The 18,626-nt window shown below is 46.6% G+C and overlaps 1 protein-coding gene across 3 annotated transcripts in view; it reads left to right on the plus strand.

Annotated features, from left to right (window-relative positions):
* The window catches only part of pcdh7b (protocadherin 7b), a 75,064-nt gene that overhangs the window by 32,631 nt on the left and 23,807 nt on the right, over positions 1-18,626 (plus strand). For 2 of the 3 annotated variants that reach the window (XM_061287680.1, XM_061287687.1), the window contains one exon: positions 6,326-6,545. The exons of the other annotated variant lie outside the window; for it this stretch is intronic. In XM_061287680.1, coding sequence (XP_061143664.1) covers positions 6,326-6,545 — 220 coding nt within the window. The remainder of the gene's footprint in view (positions 1-6,325; positions 6,546-18,626) is intronic. 3 annotated transcript variants of the gene reach the window in all.

The following is an 18,626-nucleotide window of genomic DNA, read 5'->3' on the forward strand; positions in this document are numbered from 1 at the left end:
TTCGCAATTTTCAATGTAGCACAACAGGTTAGCGTCTTCTTCTCACATCTGCCACAGAAAAGGCGGAAATTCACATCGGGCCACTTTGCATCAAGTCCAGGCCAATGGCGGGGCTCCCCGCCGACACCCGGACTCGTGTCACAACAAGTTGACGTTGGCGGCGGCCGCGGGCTCGCTGCGACCTGACAGTAGCGGGCCGCTGGTCAGACGCGCTGACGGATCCCGCAACATGACGCCTACCCCCCCCCCCTGCCTGACGGCTGGCTGACATGTTAAGATGACAACGACAAAAAAGCATCACACACACACAGATGCACAAGGCCCTTCAAGTCAACAAAACGGAGTGCAGCGGAAACGGGTCAAAGTGAGGCAGAATCTTGCCAAGTCCTCCAATTGTCTACTGAAGTCTGAGTGGAGTCAAGCGGTGATTGGACCCCCTCTCCCCCAACTGTGCAAGCTGCCAGGCAGGAAGGTCATTTGCTTGACGGCAAAGCAACAGGGTCAGTTTGAGGACTGGCATGCCTCCACCCGTCCAAGCGAGCCCACTCGAGTCCAAAGCAAAACGATAAACACTGCGTACATGCATCCCCCCCAAAGAATCGTATCTCACTTACACCAGCGACTTAATCCGCCTCTTGAAGAGCAATTAAAAGTTTAGCGCAGCCTTAAAGAAAGTAGCCGTATGATCTTTTCTGTTTCTGTCCCCCCATGACCCCACGGCTGTGAGCGCCAGCCCGCCCGCCGCCGCCGCATGCTAATATCAAAGTGCAACCGTGGCAATTTTCCAAAGACATTCCAAACACAGTAGGGAAAGAAAAGGCTCCGAGGGGGACGCGGATGAAGAGGGGATGGAAAAAAAAATCCCTTTTCTTCTAAACTTTAGAATCTGGCTTCAATAGCCGCTTCCCCCTTTACCATCCAAAAGGGGGGGTCCTGGGAAGACCAAAAACCGATCCCGACAGACACCATTGGAAGTCATAGTTTTGACCACAGAAAGTAAACAAGTGTGGAGAAATGGTCCTCTATCTATCTATCTATCTATCTATCTATCTATCTATCTATCTATCTATCTATCTATCTATCTATCTATCTATCTATCTATCTATCTATCTATCTATCTATCTATCTATCTATCTATCTATCTATCTATCTATCTATCTATCTATCTATCTATCTATCTATCTATCTATCTATCTATCTATCTATCTATCTATCTATCTATCTATCTATCTATCTATCTATCTATCTATCTATCTATCTATCTATCTATCTATCTATCTATCTATCTATCTATCTATCTATCTATCTATCTATCTATCTATCTATCTATCTATCTATCTATCTATCTATCTATCTATCTATCTATCTATCTATCTATCTATCTATCTATCTATCTATCTATCTATCTATCTATCTATCTATCTATCTATCTATCTATCTATCTATCTATCTATCTATCTATCTATCTATCAATCTATCTATCTAGCAATCTATCTATCTATCAAGCAATCTATCTATCAAGCAATCTATCAATCTATCAAGCAATCTATCTATCTATCAATCTATCAATCTATCTATCTCTCTATCTATCTGAAACAACAACGGCCACTTGAGAAAAAAGACCAAATGGTTCCTGGTCCTGGTCGTACCTCAAGCTAATTTGTTAGCTCCGTCAGACTGTGCACAGATTTTAGGCAAAAGAAGCGAAGCTGTGGGTGTTCAAAATGACGTTGAATGATGGATTGTTGGAGTAGAGCAGGACAGCAGATTTTCTTGGTGGATTCAAAGGATGAACTCTGGAAAGCGCTTTCTACGGGAGTCTGGGGTGTTTTTTTGGAACTCGCTCGCCTGGTTTCATCTCCTCATCCTGTCTTTCCTTACGGGAGGAATGTGCAGGCGGAGGATGACTGACGGGGGAAGGAAGTGAAGAAGAGAGATGGAGCTCGACGGTGGGCGGGCGGTGGGGAGCGGCGCTCGACCCCGAGCTATCAGCCGGGCCGAAACCTTTGACTCGGCGGGAGTCCGTTCTGAGGAAGCCGCCGCGTTTATTGCCAACATTCCAGAGACTCACCCTTGTTCAAATTCCGCCCCCGATCGCTCACCTAAGAGACCGCCCACAATAGATTGTTTGTGCTTTTTGGACAATACCGCCACTGTGTTCTGAAGAAGAAAAAAAAAAAAGCTGCCGCTTGATCAGGTTGCAATTGATGACCCCCGTGGTCATTCACCTTGAGGGCGTTTGTCTCATCTATCAGCCAAGTGATGATTGTTTGAATTCACACGAGTAGAATTACAGTCTTTATCTGTCGTGAGCGTGGACCGCTACAATGCTGATACTTGGCACTGTGTTCTCGGGTGGCGTCCCCCAGGGCTCCGTCTGCTTGCCCATTAAAATTTGAAAAGCTGCTTCATTTCAAACTCGATTGGCGATTTTTCGCTTAGTCATTCAGCTGAAATTTCGAGAGGCTCTTTCTATCTCCTTGCTACCATCAATTAAACGTATTTACAGCTGGACCAGCGCTGAGTGCTTGACTCCAAATAAGTCCAATTCCAAACAACGTGCTAACCCAAAGGTGTCCAACACATTTTTTGTCCGGTTGTTATGGTTTCCATGACTTAAATAGAGATGAATGGGTGTGGATATTATATATTATATATTATATATTATATATTATATATTATATATTATATATTATATATTATATATTATATATTATATATTATATATTATATATTATATATTATATATTATATATTATATATTATATATTATTATATTATACACTCAACAGTAAAGTTAAAAAAAATCTAATTTATTTTGAAATTGAGACTATAACAAAAAAAATGCAATATCTCACTATTATTAAAGGGAAATACAATTGAAGGTTTTGGCATTTTAACAAGAAACATTCATTTTGATTTAGCGGGCCACATGAAATGATGTGGCGGGCCGGATCGGGCCCCCGAGCCTTGACTTTGACATCAGTGTTCTAACCGTTTGCGATGGGGATGAAGAAAATGAAAATCCAAGAGGTGGCAAACGTTGCTTTGTGTTTTGACCGGCTTGACCCGTACTTGAGTCAGAAATCCGTGTGTTGCCGACAGGAAATGGGCTGCCTTAAGCCTCCAAATCTACCTGCGACTTTGCTTTGCATTGTTCGTCTCCGAGGATGGCAGCTTTGCTCAATCACCCGCGGCTGTCGCAGCTGGCTTTCAATCACAGGCGCCGACCCCCTCCCAAAAAAAAACTCCGCCCCCTTCGACCCCCTCACAGAGGTCCCGGCATCTGGCAAGCATAAAGCAAACGAGTGTTAACTTGTAATGAAAGTGGTCCATTAAAAGGCGGGCCGGGCTCAGCGTGGGGGTTAAGCCACTTTGCGTGCCTTGCAGCAACTCGGGGAAGGAAGGGTTTGACATCTTTTTCTCATCTATGAATTCAAGAACGACAAACCCCCCCCAAATCCGGGATGGGAGTCAGGGGCTGCAAATATCCACACTGCCCCTCTTTCCTGAGTTACCATTAACATAAACAAAGTTGTCTCTTAAAGAGATTTGTCGCGAGGACTTTTATTGGCTTTCCGCTAGGGCAGCCTAGTAAAACGCCATCTAAAGTAACGGTCGGGAATAAAAGCTTCGCAAGATGGACGTAGGCTGCGTGTGTTTGTTGTGTGAGTGCTTCCCTCGTTGGATTTGATTGGCAGATGGGTGAACTTTAAGGCCAGGGGGTGGCGAGAGGGTATGTTGGCGTTCAAGGCTTAACAAATGCACAAAGCCCGGAAGGGTACTGAGAAAGGGTCAAGTCTGCGCCGCCGCCATTTCCCTCAACACTGATAGACAGCAAAAAAAAAAATAATGCACATTTTGGCAGAGATTCTTATTTGGCTTGTACAGTAATCCTCTGCTGCAAATAGCAAAAAGTTAAAAGTCAAGTGACCATTCAGACTTGTTTTGTTCGCTTTATATTGCACGCAAAACGTCTGAGTCAGCATCTAAGTTGGTTTTGGTTACCGTATTTTCCGGAGTATAAGTCGCACCAGCCATAAAACGCATAATAAAGAAGAAAAAGACAAATAAGTTGCCTCGACTTGTTTTGTTCGCTTTATATTGCACGCAAAACGTCTGAGTCAGCATCTGAGTCGGTTTTGGTTACCGTATTTTCCGGACTATAAGTCGCACCAGCCATAAAATGCATAATAAAGAAGAAGAAAAACATAAATCGCACCGGAGTATAAGTCGCATTTTGGGGGGGGAATTTATTTGACAAAATCCAACACCAAGAACAGACATCTTGAAAGGCAATTTAAAATAAAAATAGAATGTCCTTAGACAAACTAAAACTCGGTAGCTGCGCGGCATATTAGCAAAGTCTCATTTAAAGCGCTCGCTCGCCGACGCGAACCTGGGAAAGAGAAAACGAAAGGCTTCTCAGATTGAAAAGTTCGAGAGGAGCTGAGAAGAGCAGAGGTCACGGTGCAGATGGTGCTTACAGCAGATTCCCATCCAAAGCCCGCGGCAATCCTGGCGTGAACTCCGTCTGCAAACACATTAGCTTTCTGCCGCCATCTCGCTACGCGGCCAATAAAGAAGGAAATTCAGGTGGAGAAAATATTTCCCCCAGCATCATTTCCACAAACTAATTTTCTCTTTTTCCTCGCCCGAGTGTTTCCAATTCATTAGGCAGCATTCATTGTGTTTGTGTCACCGAGAAAACAGTTTTGCCAAGGACAGTGCGGCGAGACAGATCCACAAGCGACACCTCACAAACCAAAGAAAAAAGTGTTTGGGTGCGTAAACAAAACAACATGGAACATCTTAACATGGACCCGAGTGTTGCTACACTCACGGAGTCGTTTTCCCGTCTGGGTCCGCGGTTTTAATTACACAACAAATGTTTGGCTATCCGAGTGAGATCGGCGTATGAATATTTATACCGATTCATTTGTTGAGTGTTGCTTGTAATTACACGCAAACATGATTTATTGCCAGAATTGCCGCCTGCGTCAGTCAGCCAGAGAACGCCAACTCGGTGGAAGTAACTCAATAAATGCACGTTCGCAGTCGAACGGCGTTGCCAACGTTCAGAAACGACGCGTCGCATTTTTTTGTAGTTTTTCTTTCCGCGATGCGTCACGGCAGCGTGCAAAGAAAAAAGATGGATGGCATCAGAATAGAAACGAAATAATGACTTTGAGAAGCAAGAATGGCCCGTGACAATGTTAGCGTTAGCATACGAAGCGCATAGAACAGTCGTTGAGACGTTTGTTGTGATAACGGCAAAGACGGGGCCCAATGGAAGCTTTCACCGGCTCCCTTCCGCCGTTACCTCTGCGCCGTACTCCGATAGCGAAGCAGAGCTACAGAGGCGATGAGGGAGAGCAACCCAGACGGTGGGGGAGGCAAAGAAAGGGGCTTCTCCTCTAATGAAATGCTCTTACTGCTTAACTCACTGACACTGCTCAATAACGCCTTCGATCTAGCAACGCGTATCGACTGCGGCTCCTCCGGCAGCGACTCGGCCGGCCGGATCGGAATGCTCGCTCTTATCTGCTGCTAAGACTTGCCGGGCCCTCGTTCACTCACCGTCCTTTTGTCAATAAATGAGTGAAAAACATTCTGCTGGCTCGCACCAAGGCTGAGGGAGGGGGGCATGTTTACAGGTCTGCTCCGTAGGGTCCTATTGATGCATTTGCGGGTGTTAAAAGTAATGAAAGTTGTCGGAAAGTATCGGAGAGAACGTTTCGACGTGCTCCTTGCTCGCGATTATGGTGAACACGGGACGAAAAGACTGTTTTCAGTTGTCGTCAGCACGAACAAACTACCATCAACCGTATTAGCCCGCGTGCTAAGCTACATAGCACGCTAGCATAGACTCATAAATGTTAGGGAGTAGAGGCAAAGCATGACAACACGGGCTTGGAAGAGAAGCAAACACAAACTTTCAAGGGCCGCCGACCAAATAGGACATTTCAAAGGCAGGCCCCCCAAAAAATGAAACCAAAAAAAAAAACCTGACATTCCTCAAGCTAGCCCCAACGTAATAAGTTTATTGCTTTGGCCAGAGTACAAAAAGAATGAATGGCTGAGTTATTCGGGGAATAACAGAGGACACATTCCGGAAAAGATGAGCAAAGATGCGAGTGCCCCACGGCCATTTGGGGGAATGACTTTGTGGTAGCTAGCTTTAGCGTCACTGTCCGACCGAGAAAGCCTCTCTTAGGAATCTTTCTCCTGCTTTTGTTTCCGCCCCGAACTGCCTTCTGAGGACAGAAATCCCCTCTAAGCGTCCCTTTTGTAGTGATCACCGGCAATTTGGTTTCTCTTGTAGCCGTTTCGCCGAGTGACCTTCTCGGTGGTGAGCCAGCCCCAGGACCCTCACCAGCAGGGATCGCTGCAGAGCTGCTACGACAGCGGCCTGGACGAGTCCGAGACGCCCAGCAGCAAGAGTTCGTCAGGGCCCCGACTGGGCGCCCTGCCCCTGCCCGAGGACAGCTACGAGAGGACCACGCCGGATGGCAGTGTCGGTGAGGCAGAGCACATGGAAAATGGTAGGGGCAAACACTGAAAGGAGATCAGATCCAGGGAACACATACACCCCACATACTGCCCAGAGCGTTCCAAGCAGGATGGCAGGTAGACAGATGTCCAAGCGTGTAGTTCAAAACCAGGATAAGGGACGACATGCGTACAACGCGGCACTTGGGCGTCTACGCGAACCCTCCATCCATCCATTCCACTTTCTAGTCTGTCGGAGCCGAGAGACCGGGGTACATACAGTCAATCGTACCACGCAATAGTCCGCTGTACCGCCTGACAAATATTAGACCTTTTCAGGCCAACGTTCCCCTTTTTTTCTGGAGGCCGCTTTGGATGATTCCCAAAGAACGTCCTCTCCGCATTGTATCACGCCTTGTCTTGGAAAGAAAATGAAAGGGGGGGGGGTGACCACAGGAGGCTAATACCCTACTCGAATTGATAAGAAGCTGTGTTGGCAGTTGCTGTGTATTTGCCTGGAGGCCTGCGTGAAAGAGCTAATATTTTTCTAAACGTGGGATAGACCTGCTGTGTAAAGACTACAGTCTTTGCGTGGGGTGAATGTGATACTCATACTTAACAACTCGAGGTCCGCGAGTTTGGAGTCAATCTTCACACGAGAGTTCGGGTTTCTTCATAGCGGAGTCGGTGCATTTGTGTAGTGATGCCGCTGTGCTATCATTTTTCATTTGAAGATAAATATGAGTAATCAAGATAACCGGATTAAGGACCTCGCCGTGGCTCTTGACGCACAAGGACTTGCGCAAACAGATGTCCGACGTCAGATGAGCAGCTGGCTATAATATGGACTGATGGAGGGGGGGGGATTGTGGCGGGGGCAGATAGAGCCACCTTGGAGATGCGTCAAATTAAAAAAACAATCTTTGGACAGTCGGCACTTTTTTGCAGTCTGTTCCTAACTGCCTGCCGCCACGAATTAGGCGGGAAATAATTTCTTGTCATGCAAGCCCTTAAAAGGAAGCCAAAGTGTCCTTGAGGAAGACCTTTGCTCACCGACTCACACATGGCTACAGCTTAACTCCTTCAGTGCCATTGACGGTTATAGACGTCAAAGAGACAGCGAACCAGTGCGTCAGTTCAACACCTAAGTGCAAAATAAATGCAATTATCAAAGGTTAGGGCAACTGCTCGAGCCTCTAACGGGGGAGGGACGTCTATTGTTTTACTTCTACGGCGTTATGTCGTTGTCCCTGTGCCTGTCAGCGCCTTCCAGACAGCATTTGCATCAGACCTCCCACGTCGGGCTTTCATCAAATTGGGCGACGGGAGTGTTGAAAAATTCTCCGCTTGATAGCAGACCTTAAAAATGGAAGGGCGCTGACTACAGAATATGACTCAAGAGTACGGCATCTGGAATATTGCTGCCTTCTTGATCACGCTGCACAGCTGGGCCCCTTCACTTATTCATGAGCTCGCCCCCACACCCCATCGGATATTCACAAAGTTCGGCGTCAAACAACCAATTATATTCTTCCGGCGACGTGCCTTGTGCCGTCGTATTGATCAGCGCGTCACTCCGAGGTGGCGTTTTCCCGACCTCTTGGACTCGATCGGCAAAACGAACAACATGCCGCCGCATGGTCGCAAGCTAGGAGCGCTACGTCAAACCTCGGAAGCGGAAAAGTCGCCGACGCATTCGAGTCAAAAATGGCCGACCTTGATCGGGTGATGGCTAGATGTCTGTTTTGTCATGTACGCTTAATATAGGTCTGTAAATGTGGCGATCGCTTACTATCGCTACTAGCTTGATTTCACCACAGTCCCCTGGGACCTGTTTGAAGCTGCAAAGTTCAACCACTTGACACTTTTGTCTGAAACCGTTCAGCGGTCACATGACGAGGTCCGCGCAGCGGCACGGCGTTACCTTTTAGCTTAGCTTGTTTGGACTGAATTTACCGTTCCCGGGGAAGGCGTTTTGCCCATCTGTATGTTTACTGACAACTTTGCAAGCAAAGCGAGTCGCCGGGAGCCAGAAAATCGTTAAAACGCTCCCCGCAAGCCGAGGCGGCACCTCGAGGATGATCACTCGCAGATAGAAGAACCTTTTACTGGCCCGGACACCGCTGAGAGTTCATTCGCGTCGGCCGCCGAGACGGATGAAGAGTGCAAATATATTGCAGGCTCTAAAAAGAGTAATAGCTGGTCCGAGCAAGCCTCCCACACTCTTTGGGAATGGCTGCCAGACGGGGGAGCAAACGTTTTCCTTACTGGGAGATTACGAATGTAGCGCTTGTTCGTAAGGCAAAGGACAAAAGAGAGGTGGGGAATCGGGCGAGCTTGTTTCTAAACGCTTTTTCTTTGCCTTGAGGGTTTTTTTTGGGGGGGGGGTGGGGGGAGTGAGAGCTTCCCCACTCCACGCTTGTTGTTATGTCTGGCAATTTTTAAAGCCCAGTTAATAACGAGCGTGCGTGAGTGTGTTAACGAGGTAGGCCCGATAGTGGGGCCAGATGGCAAAGAAAGTCTGTTTAATTAAAACCATTCATATTTCAAGAGCGAGGGCCGCAATAACGGAGCCGGTCTTAGGCTTGATTTCCCCAAACGTGGCGGAGGGATACATGGTTGTGCAAAGCAGAAGGCACCAAAGCATGAACCATCCCCCGCCCCAAAGGTCACGGCCCATGTGTGCGCACATATTAAAACACACATGGAAAAACGGCAAGCTGCATAGACCTCTATATCAACACATCTGTATCAATATACTTATATCTATATATCTGTCTAGATATCTCTCTCTCGTTCTCTCTCGCTCTCTCCCTATCTCTCTCATATCTCTCTCTCTCATCTCTCTCACTCGCTCTCTCTCATATCTCTCCTTTTATACCACCTGTATTTTGAGTACGACTTAAGTACTGAAAAGATTCTCTGTCTCTCTCTCTGTCTCTCTCTCTGTCTCTCTCTCTGTCTCTCTCTGTCTCTCTCTGTCTCTCTCTGTCTCTCTCTCTCTCTCTGTCTCTCTCTGTCTCTCTCTCTCTCTCTGTCTCTCTCTGTCTCTCTGTCTCTCTGTCTCTCTGTCTCTCTGTCTCTCTGTCTCTCTGTCTCTCTGTCTCTCTCTCTGTCTCTCTCTCTCTCTGTCTCTCTCTCTGTCTCTCTCTCTGTCTCTCTCTCTCTGTCTCTCTCTGTCTCTCTCTGTCTCTCTCTCTTTCACACATCTGTATTTTAAGTACGACTTAAGTACTGAAAAGTTTCTATCTCTCTTTCTCTCTCTCTCTCTCTCTCTCTCTCTATTTCAATATAATCTCAATGTCTGTCGATGACGTTCCACATTATGTGGTGGCCTAAAGCTCTTAAACGTTCTGAAAACAAGATAATCTGGGTTGGTTCAATACACAAGATGTCAGGGAGGTTCTATTGTAAACAGTTTTTTTTTCCCCCTCCTGTAGATTTTTTACGGCGTGCCCCCATCCTATCCATCACCTGCTCCTTGGCATCCCTATTTCTTTTGGTGATATCCCCCCAGGCACAGCGACAGTAAGCGAGATAGGCAGAACAAGGGGACCCGGCGAGATAACGCCGAGCGAGGGAGCCGACAGCCGTGAGATGGCCGCCGAGCCAATGACTAACACGGCAGAACAGAAGCTCGGAAAGCAGATGGAACAGCGGGGAGGCGGGAGAGGCCCGGGCGATATAGAGGAGGAAAATTAATTAATGAATGTAAAAGAAAAAAAGAGAGAGCGAGGAAGACGTAGAGGACGAGGCGCGGGGGGGGGGGGGGGGGGGGGAAGGCATCGTGGGATAAGACGCCAGTGGGGAGTGGCGGCTGACAGAGAAGTGATTGATCACTGCTCAGCTGGAGCAGGCAGGTATTCAAATCATACCCTTGTGGCGCATCCAAAGGTCCGGTTTCCTCCTCACTGCCTCTGCACGCAAACACACATGAGCCATAAAGCCCCCGTTGTGCACCCCCAAAATCCCTCCCCATGGATTCCGGAGGAAAAGATACGTCTCGCACGAACTATTTGGACAGACATACACAGTTTGTGTATATATGTACCTGTGTGTGTATTATATATATTTATTTATTTATTTGTCTATATTTTAGTATTATTATATTAGTATTATTATATTAGTATTATATATATATATATATATATATATACTAATTGTTTTGTTTTTGGGATGTATATATATATATATATATATATATATATATATATATATATATATATATATATATATATATATATATATATATATATATATATATATACATCCCAAAAACAAAACAATTTGCATGACAAAAATTAACATGAAAACAATTTTGAAAGCGGGGCGACTTCCTATTTTTTTTGCCCCTTTGTTTACAAAAAAAACGAAAAAAAAAATATTTACAGTGCATCACTATATATTTACATTAAGGCATTTTTGCTGGGGCCAAATAAGACGGGCAACGTGATAGCAAGCCCACAAATAAATAGTCAGACCGAGCATGATATTTCCCTTATTTCCTTATATATATATATATATATATATACCGTAATTTTCGGACTATAAGTCGCGTTTTTCTTCATAGTTTGGGTGAGGGGGCGACTTATACTCAGGAGCGACTTATATACATATATGTTTTTTTTCACTTTTTTGGGCATTTTATGGCTGGTGCGACTTATACTCCAGTGCGACTTATAGTCCGAAAATTACGGTACATGAGCCAAGAAATCCAAATCCAATAGCAAGCCAGAGGAGTCATTTCTGAACTTGATGGCCTCTTGCTTTTGTTTAAAATGCGAATACATTCTAAAACGTGTTCAATCGGCGAGCGATTTTGGAGTTGCCGCACAACTCAAACACACACACACAACACAGTTTGTCATGGCGGCGCACAGACATGATTGTGTTTTTAATGAGGGCCTGCAGTCATGTTTATGTGCAGTCAAGCAGAAGTCTGGCTCCGATTCAAACAATTGCCGTCCCCCTTTTTTTTTTTTCTCCGGCTAGCACAGCACGGCTATGGCGTGCAATAACAGGTGTTGCGTTTTTGCGCGGCCCCTCCCACCAACATTATTTTGCATGTGGGGGTGGAAGGGGGCGTGTCATGCATTGTGTAAGGAAATGTGAATAAGCTGTACCGACATCGTTGTCATTCCTTTGAATACCTAATTATGCCAAGATGTGCATATGTTGCTGCACACACACACACACTCACGTGCACACACACAAATTAAGTCTGTGTGTGTGTGGTATTCTTTTCTCACTCAAGTTGGATGTGGTGCAAAAAGAACACACACACGCACACATTGAGGCGTTCACACATTGTGTAGGTTTGATACTTGGACGGCGGCGCCTCATGCATTCATTCATGTCGCCGGCAAACATATCTCAGAGCGGAGGAGAGGGATGGCGAGGCACATACGCTCGGTGCATAATAACTCCCGGGAACAAGTTTCTCCTGCTACATTTGCCTCACGCGTCGCCACGACAACGAGGCCACACGCTGGAATTTGCCATGATTGTCAAACCACCACGCGTTTGTCTGATTGGAGCTCGGAGCGGACGTAGCGAAAACGAATCGCTCGTTTTGGCGAAGGAAAATATGAACAGCCGTATCTTCCGTCCACACACACGCCATTTATCACATTGTGTCCATTCCCCATTGGACGGAGATTACACACCTCCTTCCTCGCCATTGTGACCTTTTAAGATAGGAATCACCAAAATGTGTAGACACGTTTTTTTTTTTTTGGGCCGATGTTTGCGCATGTTTTCGTCCTAGCCCTCGCTTTGTATTATGTATGCGGCGGCCGGGCCCGCCGGCTGCTTAACCTCTGACATTTGAGATACTTGTTGAAATAAATAAGAAGTTCTGGGCCGAGAGAACAGCTCGCTGCCCTCACGCTTCCGAGACGGCGACAGATGTTCCTATTGTGATGGTGAACCGATGGCTCGTTGGCGTTATGAGACTGTTTCATGTGACTCCCTGTTGAGCTTTTTCGGTTAAATGAAAGTTAAAATTCCAAAACCGCTACCTAAAGAAAGGTCCCGCTAGCTAGCATACTAATGGTCATTAGCATCTACATCGGACCGGTTTAACCCATTTGACAGCAGATAGATCACAAATAGGTCAAGAGGGGTCATATATTCTTTATCCTCGGAGCAGAGCAACTGATATGAATGTTAAGTTCAAGGCAAGACAAAGAGACAAGGACTGCCAAGAACGCAAGTGTGATTCATAACTTCTTATACTGCCCCCAGGTGGTCAAAGTGGGCACACTTCAAGAGTAATATTTTTAGAGTGCTACCTTATCAAAATAAACCTTTCAACCATGTTGTTGTTTCATTGTAGGAGTCTAGAACGGATTAATGGCGTTTCCATTCATTCAATTGGAAAACGATGATTTCGGGCGTATGCCATCAGTCAACTTTCCGGAGCTTCCTTTTAAGAAGGTTCTCCATTGGGTTGAGGTCAGGGGGATGATGACAGTGGCCACAACACGAGTTGTTCTCTCACAACAGCCAAAGATTTGATTCCTCCCTCCTTTTTATTTCCTTCAGATTTATTCCGGGGGTCCCTGCTCACAGAGACAATTACTCCGGTGAAGAAATCCTCTGCAAGAGGATGGCTGATTACACAAGTATCTAAATATTGCAGGATGCTCATTATCTCCTAACCCTGAGCCATCCCCCCCGCCCCCCTATCCCTCCCAAAGAGGGGAAGCGGATGGCGTTAATTCCTTCCCGTGGCGGCGTGGAGTCTTCCGCGTCCGACAGACTTTGACACCAAAGGCCGCGGCGGCCGAGCGACGCCCGTCATGGCGAACATCACGCGTGTTTTATGAAGGCCGAGCGCTGCCTCGGTATCGGTGGCGCACGCTAGCGCACGTCCGTTAGGGCAAAGCAAATTGTGCACATGCGTGACCCATTTGAAAGGCGACGGCGTTAAACGTGTCGCACGTACAGTACACAAGACGCCTCTCCCAGCCGTCGTCATTGTTCCCGGCGCCTTGCCCTCCTTTCTCGGATTTGGAGTCGCAGTGAAAACGTTGTCAGCAGTATGCAAAGACGCTCGCAGAACACAACCCGCTGACGGCTCCAGAATTATCACGGCGGGGATTGGAGGAGGGGGGGGGGGGTGCTCAGCTGCCATTTTCATCTGCTATGAATATGCATCCAAAAGCTGGAATGGAGCAGCAGCCCCGCCATTTTGGCTGTTATTTTGTTGTAGGGCTGAATAATGAATCAATTTCGTATTGGCATGGCGATGTAGTCCAAGGGAATTTTCAAATCGCAAAGGCTACAATTTTGGGGTCGGCAACTCCAATTGAAGTAGCTGATAGAGCAGATATTGGAGAAAAAAAATAGCATGACATAATAATAGACTAAATAAAAAACATGGCCGAAAATAACTTAAAAACAAGACATCTTCAAATCCTCTTGGCTCATCAGTACGGCACTGATAAAAGGCACATGATCAAGAATATGACCGCAGGGATTGTGTTGCCGCACCGTTTGAGTTACAGCACACTGCGACACAGAAGCTAATTAGCATTAGCATAAACCTCACAGAAGGCAAAGTTATGTGGCTGTTTCACATACAGGACACAATCGCTCGCTAATTAGCATTAGCCTGAAGCTCACAGAAGGCAACGTTATGTGGCTGTCAGATACAGGACACAATCGCTCGCTAATTAGCATTAGCATGAAGCTCACAGAAGGAAAAAGTGGCTGTTTCAGATACAGAACACAATTGTTTATTTCTGTAGACCGTAAAGTCCACCTGGTGGCGCAAGCGTCAAACAGCCCGCAGCGCCGTCTTTTAAATAAACGTGCCAATGTTTGCCCCCGGAGACGAGACGAGTCGAGCGCAGCGGCGTAACGTGACTCTGGCCCCGAGCCAGGTGACTTCAGGATGAGCTTTACACACAGATTAACCCTTAGAACAAACACGCTGGGAACACACCTGGCAAAGTATTTGGACCGGCGCCTTCCTGTCTTTTTAGTTTGTGACCGGGCCCGCAAACTAATGGCCCACCTGCGACGCTAAACCAATCGCGTTGTTTTTTTTTTTGTCTGCGGCTTAATCTGCGCCCGAGGCCATCACTTTGCCAGACGGGTCGCAAAAGCCTCTCAAAGGGCCACGAGGGGTGGGATTGAAGCAAGTGACGAGCGCATTTAAACGGGTTTTCGGGAGTGGAGCCGCCCGCCTACGTCAACTTTTTTTTATCTCGGGGTTCTGCGGGAAAATCCCGTCCGAGTGACAGATTGGGTTCACGTGTGCGCTGTGTGCCCAAAAAGTTTTGATTCATTATCCACGCTCTCCTAAAGTAAAACTGCCCATCACCTCACGTTTGAATCAGAGCTCAATCGTCTTAATCCGTGACGGATTGCTCGGACGTGCGCGCACATCGATTCATAAATACAAAGTTGCGGAAAGAAGAAGAAAAAAAAAAGGCCGATTTAACTGACGGGGGTTCGGCTTAATCTTCGTCGAAAGCAAACGCAGATTAGGACGGCAGCAGATGGTTTGGGGAATAAAAATGGCATTTCTTGATTGTTTATGATCTGGCCTCCCCTCTTTTATGATTATTTTTATGACTGCCTCCGCTTTGGGGGCGACTTTACAAGAGTCTTTGGGGCATTATCCAGGCTTAGACCCCGCTGACCAATTCCCCCAAATGCTCTTGTCCTGACCTTTTAACGGCATCAAAATCCTAATCCATGTCAATACATATATGCCGACGCTAATCCCGCGCCCCCCTCCGGGTTTTCGATGCTTTTCTTTGGCCGACCTCGACGGAGGACAAAAGTATCAAAGGTGGAGGAATCCGGGCGGAAGCGTAAACGCAGTCGGCTCCTCGAGCGAGAAAAGCTATTTGATTTCGCAACCTGGTCTTTTTCTTGCTCAAATTAATTGCGCACCATCCGAGCACCGTTTTAATCTGATGCAAATATAAGAGGGTAGGGAAATAATGAGAAACAAATAAGGCGAGAGCACTTGGCCTAATGAATTGGAACGTCCGACATGATTTTTTTTTTTTTTGGGCTGCACATTTTGGTAATGAAATTCCTTGGCGTTGCTACTAGAGAAGAAATCGGTCAAGGTGGGGCGATTGCGGATCAATTTGAGAAATGCGAGAAATGGTTGCGGTCTGAATTGGAACCGGGACACCCATCGAAAAACAATCAAACTGACAATCGGGTCCAATTCGCCATCAACATATGCAATGACGCGATTGGTCGATGTCACTGACAAATGATCCTGAGTACCGTATTTTCCGCCCTATAAGGCGCACCTAAAAACCTAAAATTTTCTCAAAAACCAACAGTGCGCCTTATAGTCCGGTGCGCCTTATATATGGACCAAATTCCTAAATTTAAACTGTCCCAAAGCATTGTGTCATGAAATCAATCATAAGTGGCCCGCTGAAGACTATGAATCATGAATCAAAAAGACTATGGATCATTATTTTATGATTATAAAGTAATTTGTTCCGTCTGAAGTTGAAATAAAAAAGATAAAATGGAAAATGATTTGATTTGGATTAAAAATCTGACATGATGCATTAATGGTGCGCCTTATAGTCCGGTGCGCCTTATATAAGGATAAAGTTTTAAAATGGGCCATTCATTGAAGGTGCGCCTTATAGTCCGGTGCGCCTTATAGGCCGGAAAATACGGTAATTATTAACAATTGTAAATTTGAAGCAGACACACGTCAAAGCTTTGTCATTGGGTGGGCTCTCTCTTGTGCGGCGGTGGGATTTAAAATTGAGTTCAGATTTTCAAAGTTACCGTGCGTGTGTGTGTGTGTGTGTGCGCGCGCGCATGCTCGTGTGTTCCTTGCTTGAGGCACGAGCCAAATGTCCACCGTCTTTGAATGTGACTTATCTTTTTAGGGACTATAAATACATGTCATTGTCTATTCTGATACGAAGAGGCAAGTGTTTCTACAGCTGCCTCTCTTTCTCCCCACTCCCTGCGTGTGGGCGTGCAATTGCAGATTTTTTTTTTCCCTCTCAATCTCAACAGGGGGATGACGGAAAAGAAAAAAAAAAAAGAGATGCCAACTATTTAAAGCGCAGAGAACCGGCGAAGCAAGGGCTCCTTTTGTGTTCTGCAAACGCATTTTTCTCTTGTTTCAACTCCATCCAACACCCCCCCCCCTTGGAGTCCAAGCACCACCTGTCCCCCGCCCAAGTCCAACACCTCCTCCGCATAATCAGCCACCACGCTACGGTCAAGGCATTTGCCGAAGCCTGTTTGTCATCACGGCGTGCGAGGAACATGCGTGCGGCCAATTAGAAGGTAGTCTTCTGCAGCGAGAGAGAGAGAGAGAGAGAGAGAGAGAGAGAGAGAGAGAGAGAGAGAGAGAGAGAGAGAGAGAGAGAGAGAGAGAGAGAGAGAGAGAGAGAGAGAGGGAGGGAGAGAGGGAGAGAGGGAGGGAGAGAGAGAGAAAGAAAGAGAAGGGGGGAGAGAGAGACTTTTCAGTACTTAAGTCGTACTTAAAATACGAGAGAGAGAGAGAGAGGGAGAGGGAGGGAGAGAGGGAGAGAGAGAGGGAGAGAGAGAGAGGGAGAGAGAGAGGGAGAGAGAAAGAAAGAGAAGGGGGGAGAGAGAGAGACTTCAGTACTCAAGTCGTACTTAAAATACGAGAGAGAGAGAGAGAGAGAGAGAGAGAGAGAGAGAGAGCGAGAGAGAAAGATAGAAGGAGAGAAAGAGGGAGAAAGAGGGAGAGAGTGAGCGAGAGAGAGAAAGACAGCGAGGAGAGAAAAAAAGAGAGGGATCGGGCGAGAGAGAGAGAGGGAGAAAGACAGCGAGAAGAGAAAAAGAGAGAGAGCGAGACAGAGAGAGAAAGAGAGCGAGAGAGAAAGAGAGAGAGAGCAGCACATTATGCAAAAATAAGACGAATTAACACGATTTAAGATGGTCAGGTTTTGAAATGTCATGACAGTTTCTCGCCAAATGTCGTTTTCCCACCACAATCTATATGATGTGTTTTACACTGATGCTTCGCTTTTACTCGCGGTGGCTACCAAAAGTGCAGCGTGGCGAGTCTTGTCTCGGCGACCCCATTGAGCGCAGTTCATAAAAAGGCTCATTGGCAAATACGCACACTTTTCCATTTTTATTCCCGTACTGTATATTGAACAGAACAGGATTGAAAACGTTTCTCGCTAAGACCGGCGGGAGTCCCAGTTTGTCCTGGTCGCCGGCTGTAATTGGTTAGCGATCCTTCATGGCGGTGGCTTTTAATTGAACTTATGCATTCAGCTTTAGCTCGTGGAGAAGATGATATAGTGGCCCGAGCAATAAATGTCCCCTGGACTCGTCTGTGTTTACAGTCCTAAATGGATTAGCCTCCACGGGCAGCTGTGCGTTAACCTGCACACGTCTGTTCCCGGGATCCCTCGCACCTCCGCGACGGCCTCTAACCGCCAGCCGCCTCGGCGCGTCGCTAATCGCGTTAGCATCGATCGCGCCGCTGTCCTGCCTTTGACCTTGCGGTAGCGCATTTCGTTTCAGGGCTCGGCCACCGGCCCGTTCGAGTCCCAGAGGTCGGCCGAGTGCCGTTCACATTAGATCTCAATCGACCAATACCCGTAGCCTAAACGAGCGGTACGCATTCCCCCGTATGCTAACGTCATTTAGACTTGTTATGAACAGAATGCTTCTTTTCATCGCATCACGGATGAGGTCGCCCACTGAACGACGTAAGCTCGGGAAATGAGGCTTGAACTTTTCAACGGGCATAATTACTCCGCCTGGAAGTCCATGCCCATTTCTGACACCAATTTTCTTCTCCCCCTACTCATCTCCAGTTTGGAACTGTAATCCCTCCTTTGAGGATGTATGAGTGCTATTTTTTTTTTCTCTGTTGTTGTCGAATATTCCTTCAATTAGATCTGACACAATAACCGGCTTAAGCTTCCGGAGTTTCCATGCCCGACCTTTTTCCAACTGTGCATTTAGTGTGGGTTTAGGTGAACGAATACACGTTTTTTGTGTAATTTTCTTCATTTCTAGATATTAAAAATACTCTTTCCATTTTTGTATTCGCTCCTCACGAGTTGTTTACCGTTTTTTTCCATGTATAATGCGCCCCCATGTATAATACGCACCCTAAAAATGGCATGTCGATGCTG

This window comes from Syngnathus typhle, linkage group LG1 (assembly GCF_033458585.1).
Source record: "Syngnathus typhle isolate RoL2023-S1 ecotype Sweden linkage group LG1, RoL_Styp_1.0, whole genome shotgun sequence".
Taxonomy (NCBI): Eukaryota; Metazoa; Chordata; class Actinopteri; order Syngnathiformes; family Syngnathidae; genus Syngnathus; species Syngnathus typhle.